Source organism: Gadus morhua, chromosome 22 (genome assembly GCF_902167405.1).
Source record: "Gadus morhua chromosome 22, gadMor3.0, whole genome shotgun sequence".
Taxonomy (NCBI): Eukaryota; Metazoa; Chordata; class Actinopteri; order Gadiformes; family Gadidae; genus Gadus; species Gadus morhua.
The window spans coordinates 16166215-16180960 of record NC_044069.1 but is presented as its reverse complement, the minus strand read 5'-3'; the positions used below and the strand labels follow the sequence as shown (position 1 = coordinate 16180960).

Below are 14746 nucleotides of genomic sequence, written 5' to 3'. Positions count from 1 at the left end.
CCCCCCCCCCCCCCCCCCCCCCCCCCCCCCCTTAACCCTCCCCATGCTGACCACAGCGACCATACGGTCCTCTGTTTTTGCCTGGTGAGATGGACAGTACAAGATCCAATTTTTGTTGTTGTTGTTGTTGTCGTTTTGAGATCTATAGTTGATCTCTATCTCTGTCTGCGATCACAACGATGCTGTATGGATTTGTGTTGTTGGTCTTTCTAAAGCTGCCGTTTTTTTGTCTGCACGGGTGGCTGGTAGTGACCACACCGCACAACACCGCTGTCTACTCACGAAACACAGGACTGACGCTGTGAACTGAAAAATGTGCGGTGTTATTGTTTGGGGACGCGGGCCTAATTCCTTATTGATCCTTAACATCGATAGGGCAACCCAGAGAGTTCTTAAAGGCAACCTCCAGTGTTGTTTCCTAGGTTTTAGAGATCTTATTGTGTTGTACACAACCCTGCTGGCTAAAACAAACATGGGAACATCTTACATATAATGCACTCACCCATCTACTCCTCATGATTAAAAGTGTGTGTGGACCCCCTGTTTCAGCTCACGTTCGAGCAGAAACAACCTTGGGATACTATTATAGCACCTTCCTTGTGTTTGAGCATTATAAAGAGCAAAGTTGTTTATGAAATGCATCACACACCATTATTAATAAATGTCTGAGAAGATTAACCCGTTCCCGGACGCACACATCAAAACAGACCCCTGCCTAGCTAGAGCTGCACGTAGCTGCATGTAGCCACACACCGTGTGGCGCCATACTGTGACCGTGAGACTCAACCCTCTGTCGGATAGACAGATGGGTAGACAACATCAACAGACAGACAACATCCATCGCTGCGCCGACGGAGCTCCGCACATTGTTGTTGTTTTGGGTTCACTGGCTCTCAGTGTACCGTGTACCGTGTCCGTTACGTCATGGTAAACGTTGTTGTGCCGCTGTACACAGGTGTTCAACACCTACGCCAACGAGGACTACGACCGGCGCAACGAGGAGGTGGACCCCGTGGCCTCGTCGGCCGAGTACGAGCTGGAGAAGAGGGTGGAGAAGCTGGAGCTCTTCCCCGTGGAGCTGGAGAAAGGTGGGGCACGGCACATGACAAGGACATATGGTCACTCATTCACTGGTTCACTGGTTCACTGGTTCACGAGTTTCATCCATTACTTTGTTTGTTAATGAATGAGTGTTAGAGTATTCGCAAATATATATATAGTCATTCGCTTAGTCATTCACTAATTTGTTAATACTTTATTCATTATTTCATTCAGTAGTTAATACAGCTCAGACCATATTTATAATCGTCCACTAAAGCTAACCATCTTCCTAATGCCAATATTTGGAGAACTCTGGAATGATTACAAAGGTGTGTTCCTTTTAAATCACACCATCCACATCGTTTACCGAATCGCTCAAAGAAAGGAAACCGAATGAAACCGCAAATTGAAAGGAGAAAGAACAGCTTAGTGTTTTGAACCGCCTGTGAGGTGTGTGATGAAACAGCATGAAATTGCAACCACACACTTTGCAGTCTAATGTAGTTTTTTGAGCGTTTAATGGGGGTTGGAAAATCACCACAGACCTAAAATAGAACGAGTTCTCATTGTCTGCTTCCACCCTTCACTTCCTCGTTATGTAATCCTCGAAAACATCCACAAAGGATTCACGTAAAATAGAACAGAGAAGCTACAGTATGAAGTGAAAGACAGGGGGCGTCACATGGTTTAAAGATCTGTGTTGTTTAATAAGTAATGCATCACTCTCCACCGACTCCATCAATAAATACATTTATCCTTTTGGCTATGTGGTGGTGCAAGAGCCACTGACGTGAAGTCCATTTTACAGTTCTGACTGTCGAGCTTAGTGTGACTACAGGGGGTACATTAATATCGACTGAGGCCTCCAGACTAGCAGGAGCTTAGCATTAACACACATATTCACACACACACACAAACACACAAACACACACACACACACTCACACACACACACACACACACACACACACACACACACACACACACACACACACACACACACACACACGCACACACATGTCTCCACCAACATGTACACTATGTCCTTTGCGATGAAGAGGATTTTATTTCTTTATATATCTTCTTTATATTATTTACCATGTGTTTGCTATTAATAATAACTACTAGAAGCAACAACTATATTCTGAAATTCTCATCATTATGCAACAGATTTGTTTACTATTTGTCATTGTCTTTTAGAGTGTTCCTTGTTGTTCTTGTTTTAAAATATTGGTGAGATTTAATGTACAAAATGTAATAGAACAGAGTATACCCTAAAACCCCGCCTCATGCACAAAGCTGGGGTTAAGCATTAACGTAGCAGTGTGTTTATCTACCGTATTGTAAACCATGTCACGACAAACTCATGCAGGGAAAATGCCGACGTGCAGAGCTTTCCTTACTGTGTCCTCTGTGTGTGTATTTCTGTTTGTGTGTGCCTGTGCCTGTGCGTGCGTGCGTGCCTGCATGCCTGTGTGCGTGCGTGCCTGCCTGCTTGCCTGCTTGTGGCCGCGCGTCTGTGCGTGCGTGCGTGCGTGCGTGCGTGTGTGTGTGTGTGTGTGTGTGCAGACGACGACGGCCTGGGCATCAGCATCATCGGGATGGGGGTGGGCGCCGACGCCGGGCTGGAGAAGCTGGGCATCTTCGTGAAGACCGTCATCGAGGGCGGGGCCGCCGAGCGCGACGGCAGGTGAGCGCCGCCCAGCCCTTTGTTTCAGGAACGTGTTTCAGTGCAGATGGAAGAGGACATGCATCATCCTTCCAGCGGACAAACACGACGCAAACTCCCTCATCAGGCGTTGCCTTCAGGCACACACACACACACACACACGCACAAACAAGAACACAACTTTATGACTCATATTATTGCATGTTTTGTCAACTTACGCAGTCGCTGGCATAACTTCCCTCCCCCTCCCCTTCTCATTATTACAAATACTCGTCATTCACACACCGTGTTCAATAAGTGAACACGCTGAGGAAGAAATGGTGCGTTTATACATGTGTGCGGCTTGCACAATTGCACACACACACACGCACACACCCACATACCCATCACTCTCAGACACCCACTCAGCCTTGCCCTGTCAGGTTCAGCCGCAGGGGGTAAGGATTATTTGAACAGGAGAGAGGAGCAAACGAGGACACATGACTAAGACCTGGGAGTGTGGTGTGTTGGAGGACAAGGTCCTGGGAGGGGCATGCCAGCATCTGTCTCAGTTGACAAAACATGTAATAATATGAGTCATATGGTTGTGTTTTTTGTGTGTGTATGTGTGTGTGCGAGTGCAAGTGTGTGTGTGTGTGCGTGCGTGCGTGCGTGCGTGCGTGCGTGCGTGCGTGTGTGTGGGTGCGGTCAGTGGAGGGCATTGGCTGCTCACTAGCTTGGTATCCTAGGTCACAGCAGAGCATAGACAGCCCTAGAGTAAGCTCCATCTCGCTCTAGCTCTCTCGCTCTATTGCCCTTGCCCCATCGCTCTTGCTCTATCTCTTTGCTCCATCCCTCTCGCTCTATCTCTCGCGCTCTATCTCTGAATAAGAATGAATAAGATGGCGGTGTTACTGTAACCGTAAAGCTATCTGGGAACAGAAGGGTCTTGCTGTGTCAGAGAGAGGTCTCCCCTGAACAGTGCTGTTTCCAGCATGTGGGTTCATCCCATCCATCAACCACTCGCGTCGACTCCGAGGGCCGCATTGTTTGCGGGCACAAAACAAACAGGAGCGCATCTTTTTCCCATTGAGATACATACATCTATCTTGTACTTTATTCCCCGATCCCCATGGGAGCTGACTGGGGCAAGACAGAGTGGGATTAACTCCAGGCAGAAGTGTACCGAGGTCACTGGGCTTTTTCCAATTTCACTGCCCAGAATGCACCCTGCCTTCTATATGTTCACACTACGGCTCAGCAGTATATACTCTTTATCAACGGGGTCTCACTCTCTGTGTCTGCTGTAAACAGATGGCTGAGGTGTCTGGCTGTGATGTCGCTGGCGGGGCTGGATGTGTTTATGACTTCTTTACTCTAATGGCTCTCGTCCAAAAGGAGGTTTTTCTAGAATTTTGAGCTGTTGGGTTATTTTTTTACGAGACTTACGGACAGGTCTTCACCAACAGCTCAGAATTACAACCGGATTCTAGTTTTCAGTACAAATAAAGTTGTGTACTGAGCAGACGAAGCTTACCTTAATAATTGGCTTAATATCAGGGTTTGGAGTGTTTGGGGTTGCTACTCTTTTGTGTGATTGCGTGTGTGTTTAGAAATGTTCAACCCTATTTAGACCAGATAAAAACCGCACTCTCAAGGCAGGCAAGCCATTGGCCTATAATAATAAATGATGAACTGTGTGTGTGTGTGTGTGTGTGTGTGTGTGTGTGTGTGTGTGTCAGGATCAAGGTGAACGACCAGATTGTGGAGGTGGATGGGACCAGTCTGGTCGGGGTGACGCAGAGCTTCGCAGCCACCGTTCTCAGGAACACGTCGGGAGTGGTCCGGTAAGTACAGACACACACACACACACACACACACACACACACACATACACACACACACACACACACACACACACACACACACACACACACACACACACACACACACACACACACACACACACACACACACATACACACAGACAGACACTCATTCTGACCCTAGAGTGCTCCTCGTGTTAACTACCAGTTCTTCAGTTAAAGTCTTCTCCCGTCATTTTCTTCGTCCTTCTTTCAACTCCATGGAATAAAAAAGGATCCTTCTTAAGGTATGGATCGCTTTCCACTAGCGATCCATAGCTTAATCTGCGTGTCTGTGGGCTACAGTATTAAGTATAAATCTCTGGGTACAGACACTGGGAGTGCTAGGCGCCGATGGCACACTGCCAGTGAGAAGCTGGCAAGGAAACCCTTCAGCCCCATTAGCATATCTGAGAGACGAGTCAAACAAGAAGGCAGCCGGAGAGGAGGGGAGGGCGCGGAGGACGAGCGGAGGTGATGTATGTGAGGACGTCACCGTGATCAGCGGGGGGTTGAGAAGCACAGACACCGGCCAGGAGGGCCCTCACACACACGTCATCCATGGCAACACACACACACACGCACGCACGCACGTACGCACACACGTACACACAAACGCACACACACACGCACACACGCACGCAAGTACACACACACACACACACACACACACACACACACACACACACACACACACAGTGGCGGGGAGGCTGTCATTTGTGAAACGATGTTTCTGTGTCGTCTCACCCAGCGGGCGTTTTCATATTTGCCTTCTTCTCTGGGTTGTTATGGAGATCCGATTCATGCGGCCTAGCGTTCTATTGAGCCATGATGTCTGTGCACTTCTCTCGTCCCTCTCTCTCTCTGTGTTAGAAGCGGCCGTACCACTCGCTCTCCTTCAGGTTCACTCCCTTGCCCCGTCGTTCCTTCTTCTTTGGGTGTCTGCTCTGCATTTTCATCTGTCCTTTTCTGGTTGTCATCGGCCCTGGTTTTGCTTCCCCTCTACTTTGGCTTTGGTTTCATAGGGCTGTGTTGATACTCTACTCGCTAGCCATCCAACCAAGAAGCTATTGTCCATCCATTCATTGATCCATTTGTTAATAGATCTATCCAGACATCCCTCCGTCCCCATCCATCCATCAATCACTCCATCCCTCCCTCTGCCGCGGCAATCGGCATCGCCTCTGTTTGACTGTCATCACCGCTAAAGGTCACTGGTGGGATAGAAGGCGGGGCTGCCCATCAGATGAGGCTGTGGAGGGCCACCACATTATTTCTGAGTCTCTGAATCCGGGCGTGCGGAAGCAGCAGGACGTCTGACGGACAGACGCTGGCTGAAAGGTGTTGTTTGTTAGGAATTGATTGAGTATGGGTGTGTGAGCAGCATGTGGCATTCATGACCTTGCCTTTAATGGGAAAGTCCATCTTTCTTTAGCCTTCCTACAACAGTCCATTCTTTCTCTCCATCTATCATATTTCTTTCTTTCTTTTTTTTTTTTTTTTCCTTCTTTGTTGATATTATGCCCCTCAATGACCGAGGGTTATTTGGTCGATTGCTAAAGACATTCAGTATCCCGCCTACCGACTATAATAAACACACCCCTGCGCGTTAACCATTGAATACCGAAGCAGTCAAGCCGGGCCTAACACTGTGTCAAAGCTCAGTTCAGGTCATTCATTATCAGGATGTCTTCCTGCTCTCTCCTTCGCTGCTCCCCGCATGTGGTCCTCCGTCTCGTGTCTCCCTCGCCCCCCCCCCCCCCCGGAGGAGAGCTTCCTCTCTGGATCACTGGAGATTCTGTGGCCCACTGTCCTAGATGTGCCTAGATTTCCTCGGCTATATTTGAAACCGGGTCCACGTCCGGCTGAAAACCCTCCTCCGGGTCTCTCGTACAGACGAGCAGCCGCCTCCTTCTCTTCCGTCGACTCTCTCCTCAAAGTCCATACTACCAATGCATACTAGTGCGTAACGTACAATGTATTCCTGTTGTTCCTCCACATTGAGTCAACGTTGTTTTACGGACATCTGAGGTTTATCCATTAGTACTTGACGTAACTTCGTGGCTTCGTGACCCCTTTGAATAATGTATATTACATAAATTGAAACACATAACTAAAGCAAGCTTTATAACTTTAGTCTCTTGCGTTCACCATCTCTTGAATTAATCTCTGAAATCCATTCCTCTTAAACTAATCCCTTCAATCTGTTACATGAATCACTTAAATATAGCTCTTGCATGAATCTATCAAATTAATGACTTGATTCATGAATCTCTTGAAAGGTCAACTCGTGGATGCATCAAGGCAGTTGGCCAGTAACATCCACTGTGTTGGCTGCCTCGCTGCATTATGGTCTCTGTACCGAGGAAGACAACATTATTACTTGCGTTACGTAACATTTAAGCTATCCTGATCTTATCATGCATATGTGGTTTTCTTACGTCGAATTGAAACGTTTTGCTCGTTTTCTAGATACTGACAGAAATAACGTTATTCAAGTTCTTATTTCGATTTTGAATTGCAAAAATATGTAAAATACCCTAAGTTAATTAAATTGCACAAACCTTTTATTTTGACCACGACAGAGAGTTCTCTGTCTCCTCTCCATCTCTCCCACGGGGCGTGGAGATCCTAACGGCGGCCCTCGCTCTCCTTCTCTGCTCTCTGTCCCACAGCAGACGGGCGAGTACGCCACGGACGAGGAGGACGGCGGGCCGCCGGGGGGGTCCGGCGGAGACAAGAGCATCGAGGTGTTCGACCTCCCTGAGAACGAGGACGTCCTCACCCCCTCCGAGGTGGACGCCGGAAAACTCTACCAGAAGTTCAGAGAGGTCAGAGGTCATTCTTCCCCTTCCCGTGCACCCCCTGCACGTCCTCTCAGGTCCGCTGTCCCCGTGTAGTGATGGCGTGTTCGAGGTGCAGCGTGCACCACCCGCACGAGTGGGGAATCTCCCAGCTTTCCTGCAGCATTTCACCGAGGCACGCCCCCTTTTGGTCTGAATGTTTAAGAATTCTGAGAGTCCGTCGAGCTCAGAGAGGATAACTGTACAGATCGACCAACAAAAATGGCGTTTTTTTAAAATGCGCTTACAAAGTTGATTACACTGCTGCTTTAATCCGGTCACCAATTTATGCATTGCACGGTCTTACTGTGTGTGCAGTGCAATGTCGAGTTTCGTTGTTTGGTTTCGAGCGGCTTTGCTAATGAGGCTAATGTAGCTTACAATAACAATGACTAGCCAATGACTGTTCTTTGCCAACTCGTCGGGTAGCGATGCCCACAGAGACAAACAGGAACGCTGTAAGTACTAAAAACCAGGAAATGACGTCACAAGACGTACCAATATATGCATCTCGAAGACACCATACGAACCCAACCCCCCCACCCCACTCCTTCTCCAGAGAGAACGAGGGTTAACATCGACGTAAGTCAAATAGTTCAGTTCTTAGTTCTAGATTGCGGTTCATACCGATTGTGTAACAACCTGCAATCGGATTAAATCAACTCTTAGAACTTAATCTGGATGAGCAGACCCGAGGCCAGTGTGGGAACGCCTTTACGTTACGAAACATGCTGTTAACACCCTATAGAATGCAGCCGAAAGCCTATCACAATTTACTTTACACAATGTGTTTATATGTCCCCCCCCCCCCCCCCCCCCCCTTCACAAGCTCCACAAAGCCTGTGACCGATAAAAGGGCGACGCCTTCTTTTGACGCGATCGGGGCCCCAACACACGCCGTAGGAATCTCATTCCCAAACCTGCCTCAGAAAGTTGAGCGGTGGCAGCGACGGCAGCTGGCCGGTGACCGGTTTGACGACGCTCTCTGGGCAGGGGAACAGCTGCTGGAATAGAGAGCCCTGCAGCAGTCTGCCCCCCCCCCCCCCCCCCCCCCCACAGACAGCCTTAGAGTAGCTCGGTGACACGTCGCACATCTGGCTCCGTCGCCAACGCCGACAGCTGTATCAAACCAGATTGTTAAATGCCTCCCGAACGCAATGCCTCCCGAACACGTTTCCTCACGATCACACGCACCTTCCTTTTCCCTCTCTCTTTAGTCGCTGTTCCTCTGTTCATCCCACTTCTGTCATTCTCATTTTATTTTTCGACCGTACTTTGTCTCTCTGGCCCCCGCTCCTGTTGCGGTATGTTCTTTTAGTGTTAATACATTGCTACTTGTAACAGACGCTGTACTCAGACACCAGCTCTCTGTGGATGACATTCACTGTCCGTGATCAACGGGGGAAGGGAGCAGTAGAGAGAGAAGTCAATCACGGTCCCCTGAAAGACTTCAGGAGCAGCAATCAAAGCCTTTTACTTCAATAATGACACCATCAATAACCAATAGCTCAATAAAATGAAGCGCTTCTGACAGCGCGTCCGATCCTCTCTGTAGAGTCGATGTGGCTTCGGTGTGAGCAGAGCCCCTGGTGTGACCTGATCCTCCACCCTCTCCTCCGTCTCAGCTCCCCCTTGCATAAAGCTTCCCCTCCTGCATCCTGGTTCCTTAACGGTCCACTACAGGGCTATCCGTAGCCTCTCCCTCAGCCCCACCTCCAGTGCTCTCTCTGAAGACCGCTCTCCGTGCTGCCCTGGTCCCGTGAGAGCTGAGTGTCAGTGCTCTGGGGGGGACGTTGGGGGGGAGTGCTGTCATGGAGGCCCGGGTCGACCGGCCCACTCCATCACACTGTATCGACAGCCGTGAGGGGAGTGCGCCCATGCATTATGAGACCTTCCCCGTCCCCGGGCGCCCCTCTGAATCTCAGATGGGATCCCCTCTCGCTCGCTCTCTCCCACTCTATCTCTCTGTTTTCTCTCTCTCTCTCTCTCTCTCTGTTTTCTCTCTCTCTCTGTTTTCTCTCTCTTTTCTCTCTCTCTGTTTTCTCTCTCTCTCTCTCTCTCTCTCTCTCTCTCTCTCTCTCTCTCTCTCATCATCTCTCTCTCTGTCTGGTTTTCTCTCTCATCTACTCCCTCTCTCACCCCACAGCTGCAGATCAAACACACAGTCACCGAGGCCGAGATCCAGAAACTGAAGAACAAGGTAAGAGGGGTCGGACTGACGGTCTGTTGTCATGCAGGTGGGCTGTGGGGGTGGGGGGGTGGGGTAGCTGGTGGTGGTTTGAGTGGCTGGTTGTGGAACATAAGTGTGTCAGGAGAGAAGCTCAGGTTATCGCTGAAACGCTGTCTTTTAGTTTTTAAAACAGTCCAGTTGTATTCTCTGGTTATTTGTGCTGCTGGCGGTATTCTTCACTACAGGATAGTTTTTTATTTTGTCGACTTGGGAGTTTTTGTGTAAAGTCCAATGATTGTGTGCGTATATTCACTATTTACATTTAGAAGAGTCACTCCGACCCAAAGTAACCTTCTGTGAATTAAAGACACATCATTAACAAGCATCTGGGGGTTAGGCATCTCGCCCAAGGATGCCTACAGGTATACTGCAGGCATTGGGTATCGAACCCGGAACCTTTCATCCGCGAGTCCAACACCCTAAGCCGGGCCAATCCTGCTTCTACTTCAGCACCGGCCCTCTGTGTCCGGGATAATGGCCTCTCTGTTGGCTTTTTATAAGCTTATCTAAAGTAAGCAGCGATAAGCTAACGTCTGAAATGCATCCGGTGATTGTTTGAGCTGGGAACTGAGCGGCATGTGTTTGTGGACAAGGACACATGTCTTAATGAGAGGTCCTTGTGTGTCTGTGTGTGTGTGTGTGTGTGTGTGTTTGTGTGTGTGTGTCTATCTGTCTGTACCTGTGTGTGTGTGTGTGTGGGTGTGTGTGTGTGTGTGTGTGTGTGTGTGTGTGTGTGTGTGTGTGTGTGTATCTGTGTGTGTGTGTGTGTGTGTGTGTGTGTGTGTGTGTGTGTGTGTGTGTGTGTGTGTGTGTGTGAGGTGTGTGTCTGTGTGTGTCAATGGAACCATATCTTAATTTTACTGTGTGCAATTTATAAACTGTCAAATTTAATGGCCCCGGTTTTTAGGGCTTGAATTGATTGCTCACGGTTCCCATGTCAACTGCATTAAGGGAGCAACGCCAGAGATGCCTTTTAGGGGAGGATAGAAGGATAGAAGGATAGAAGATACATTTTTATGTAGAGGAACTGTTCAAATTTTTGTTTCCTGTCCATATTTTGCTTTGTTTGTCTTTGATTTATGGGAATGCCTGTTTTTCCCCCAATGTGGTGTAATATTAATTAACCACACCCTTTAGATTTACCCCTCGGCGTCCTTTATTCCCGCTCGGCTCACTGGGAATGACTCTGTGTTCCCTCCATGTTCCCATCAACCCCTACCTTTGACATGACCTTTGACCCATCCCCCCCTACCCAAGCTGGCGTCGGTGGAGCGGGAGAAGCAGCGCTGGGAGAAGGAGAAGAGCCAGCTGAAGGCCAGCATCGAGGAGAACAAGGAGAGGATGATGAAGCTGGAGGGCTACTGGATCGAGGCGCAGACCCTCTGCCACACGGTCAACGAGCACCTGAAGGAGGCCCAGGCGCAGTACCAGACCCTGGAGAAGAAGTACAACAAGGCCAAGAAGCTCATCAAGGACTACCAGCAAAAGTGAGTGGTGGCCGGGAAGCCATTTTGTTTGTTTTGGTTTTTAGGATCCTGACTGCTGGCTGCTGTTTCTGTGTCATGACATGGGAATGAATGGCTTGAACGTTTAGGTGATGTTTGAATATGTATGACCGAATTAAATGACCAAAATAACAACAAACACCACACAAGACTTCTGAAACTGTTAAAGAACTTGCCAAGTAAATGGGTATGCAGCTAGAGCTTAACATTTGATACAGGAAAGGAGTTATGAGAACTCATTTTCTAGAACATAGCATAAACGTTAACCCCCCCAACGCAACCCAGAGCCCCCTCCAACATCATCTCCTGGCTGTGTAATTAAGGCCCACTTACTTTATTGTATTTCCAAATTGATCAAGAACTCACATTCATTATTTCTAACTGCGATCATTAAATGACTCATTCAGCCATTAAGTAAGGAAAACGTACGCATATTCACTCCGTAAATCAATTCAAAAAACCATACTCATGGTGTAAGTCTCAGCCCGTTCTAAACGCAGCCGAGGATCTCTTGCCTTCAGTCGTTCAGCCTCTTCTCCTTCTATTCCTCCCCTTCACCCCTCTAGTGCTCTGATCTCTCCCACCCATTCTGATTGGTCCTAATTGGCTCAGAGCTCCCCTGGGTAAAGCTCAGGTTCTCTGTACTGTGGAGGCTAACTCTCTAGTCTACATGCTAATTGCTAGCAAAGGATTTTAGTTCACCAACACAAGGCCACAGTGGCCAAGTCAGCAAGGACAAAGAGGACAGAGTGGAGGTATGAAGGAGACATCTAAATGAGGAGCTTCTCTTTGTTATGCAAAATACTGTAAGAGAGAGAGCGAGAGAGAAAGAGAGAGAGAGGCAAAAGAAAAAAAGGGAGACAACCAGACAGTGAGTTTTTGAGATGAGAAAGAGACCATGTTTCTTTTTGTTAGAGAGAGAGAGAGAGAAAAAGTGTGTCTGGGGCAGGGAGAGAGGCTATACTTGAGTGTGTGTTTGAGTGTGGGCAAGTCTGCGTGCTAGAGTTGTTATGTGTACGAGGTCAGTGTGTGAAATAAGTCAAAGTGACAGTCTTGGAAATGGCCCAAGATTTCCCCTCACGCCGATTAAGAATGTATTCACACACACGCACCCATACACACACACACACACACACACACACACACACACACACACACACACACACACACACACACACACACACACAGACACACAAATTCACACTCAATGTATTTGTGTCATCTCCTTCGCTTTTCCCCCCATTCTGCTCTCCATCTTAAAGCGAAGTGACTCAGCAGCACATTAACTCCCCCACCCCCGCTGTTCTCCTCCGCCCCGCTGTGTCCCCAGGGAGGTGGAGCTGGTCCAGAAGGAGGATGCTGAGAGGAAGAGGCTGGAGGAGGCAGAGGAGGCCCACCTGGCGGAGATCCAGAGCCTGCAAGTCAGGGTGAGGGCGAGCCTGAAAGGAGAGCTCAGAGCGCCGCAACTCAAGACGACCCCCGCGCAGACAGACCAAACACACGCAAACGAAGACAACGCCGACGTCGGTTTAGACGGCGGCGCGCTGCAACTCGAGAACACGTGCAAAGAGACGCATCGCAGGGAAATGAAGGAGGCGTCTCACTCCTCACGTGTTTGACGTTGCGTGCGCAGCATGTAGGAAACAAGTGCAGCATGTAGAACACAAAACAGAAACAAAACAGAAATGCTTCACTTTTACAACAAACGCCAACGAATGTGCTAACAGAGGAATTAAAAGTGATGGACACGTCTTGGCGCGCTTGTCGTAGCCGCTGTGGTTTGAGACTTTTGACACTAGTAAAGTCGGCTATCCGTCAGTGGTGTTTGAAATGAGCTAAAACGGAACGTTTGTTTATACATTATGCAAATCATTTCTTCATTAGCTCGGGTTTTGTCGATTTGCATGTGTTTTCTTAACAGTGCGTTGAGCTCACAGAGCCACCCTTACATAAGTCGTAAAGTATCTCCAATTAGTCCGGCCTTCCCTTAATAACACATACACAATAACAATGCTAAAAGGCCATTGGCTAATCCCCTTTCCTCCCGCCCCTTCCTGCCTGTCCGTCTCGGTCCAGATTGCGACGTTGGAGTCGGAGCTGATGCAGCTGATGAAGCAGAACGGCATCCAGGTCAACAACAACAACAGTAACAGCAACAGCAACAACAGCAGTCGCAGTAACAGTAGCGCCGCCGCCGACAGGTCCCGCCCCCAGCAGCAGCCAGGTGGGGCCCCTGCGCATACGCTGACCGCAGGTCCGTTGCCGTGGAGATGGCTTTGCTGTGGTTGCTTTTGTTTTCATTATGGCACTTGTGATTTCCTGGATGAACCAGGTAGCAGAGGTGAGGCAGGGAGTGAGGGCGAGGGGGGAATTTAAACTGTTATTTTTATTTCCATCCCTAATGGGAGGTTAATTGAGTTCATATTTAAGCCTGAGAAGGTCTGTGTGCAGAGAGGGGGAATGATTAGATTAGTGGGCAGCGTTTAGAATTAGTGAAGTAATGGGAAGGATGAAGTGCACCGGGATATTAATTCTCCAGACAGACACATTTTGGTGATCGGTGTCTGGCCCTGGGTGAATAAAAGATTCACCAATCCCTAGTCCCCAGCTAAAATCTGTTGTTTCATTTGAATCATTTTTTATTGAAGTGCTGCAGGTAAGGTTCAACGTGTACCCCAACAGAGTACACAAACAGCAATAACTCACACTGTATTTCTGCAATACTCCAATGCCTTTTTTTTTTGTTGATTAATACAGTAAACATACACAGGGATGCATCTCCTTTCATGTATCCCTTGATTTAAAAAGCATTGCTGAAGCTTGCATGTTCAGACAAGAACATAACCACTGAAACAATACAATGTGACAGACAAAAGTAGTTCACGATGGTAAAAAGCGGAGCAATAGCAGTTTTTCAACGACTCATTGGAGATGAGCAGATCCCCTGGAACACATCCCTCTGATGCAGTCTGCCTGTCTGCCAAACCACTGCACAAGACCCACCGTTGTGGGCTTGGTGTAGGATTGCAGGCCTTTTTTATTATTAACTTTTCAGTGGTACTTTGTTATAATAACTGGCTGCTGCTGTAAGATCCAGTCGTGCTCCAGTGTTTAAGTTTGTGACGCGGCTAATACATCGTTTTACAGTTCAGTTATTGCAGCGCTGCGTATTAGGTTCAGTGCATGAAACAGCCTTGCCTCGCTGCACATCAAAATTGATGAACAATGTGTGTGTATCTGTGGGTGTGCGTTCTCAGGGTTGGATTCTCCCAGTAGAAAGCCGACCCACGGCGGTCGGGTGCGAGGCAGCATCAGCTCTACCGAGGGAGAGGTTTGTCAATAAACCGAAAGTCAATTTCAATTAATTTCTCACATCAAGCCGTAATGGAGTTCTTTGATGTGTGTTTGTGTGAGCTTGTGTGTGTGTGTGTGTTTTTGTTTTGCCATTTGGCCCCATAATGCAGAGTCATCCTATCAGATATCATAATACCTTTCTCGAAGCGATTCATTCATCGCTGGGTTAGTGTTCGGTGCTAGCGGAACGAATGATGCGGTTGTCTCTCAGCATGTTACAATAGATGCTGATAGAGAGGCGGCCTTTGTTAGCGTAGCAGT

At 48.3% G+C, this 14746-nt stretch overlaps 1 protein-coding gene across 1 annotated transcript in view; it reads left to right on the top strand.

Moving 5' to 3' along the window:
- The window catches only part of ppp1r9a (protein phosphatase 1, regulatory subunit 9A), a 39303-nt gene that overhangs the window by 16903 nt on the left and 7654 nt on the right, over positions 1 to 14746 (top strand). Inside the window, exons 3-12 of the mRNA XM_030347728.1 lie at positions 956 to 1088; positions 2610 to 2730; positions 4431 to 4535; positions 4860 to 4879; positions 7182 to 7384; positions 9543 to 9596; positions 10884 to 11113; positions 12462 to 12558; positions 13208 to 13355; positions 14389 to 14462. Coding sequence (XP_030203588.1) covers positions 956 to 1088; positions 2610 to 2730; positions 4431 to 4535; positions 4860 to 4879; positions 7182 to 7384; positions 9543 to 9596; positions 10884 to 11113; positions 12462 to 12558; positions 13208 to 13355; positions 14389 to 14462 — 1185 coding nt within the window. The remainder of the gene's footprint in view (positions 1 to 955; positions 1089 to 2609; positions 2731 to 4430; positions 4536 to 4859; positions 4880 to 7181; positions 7385 to 9542; positions 9597 to 10883; positions 11114 to 12461; positions 12559 to 13207; positions 13356 to 14388; positions 14463 to 14746) is intronic.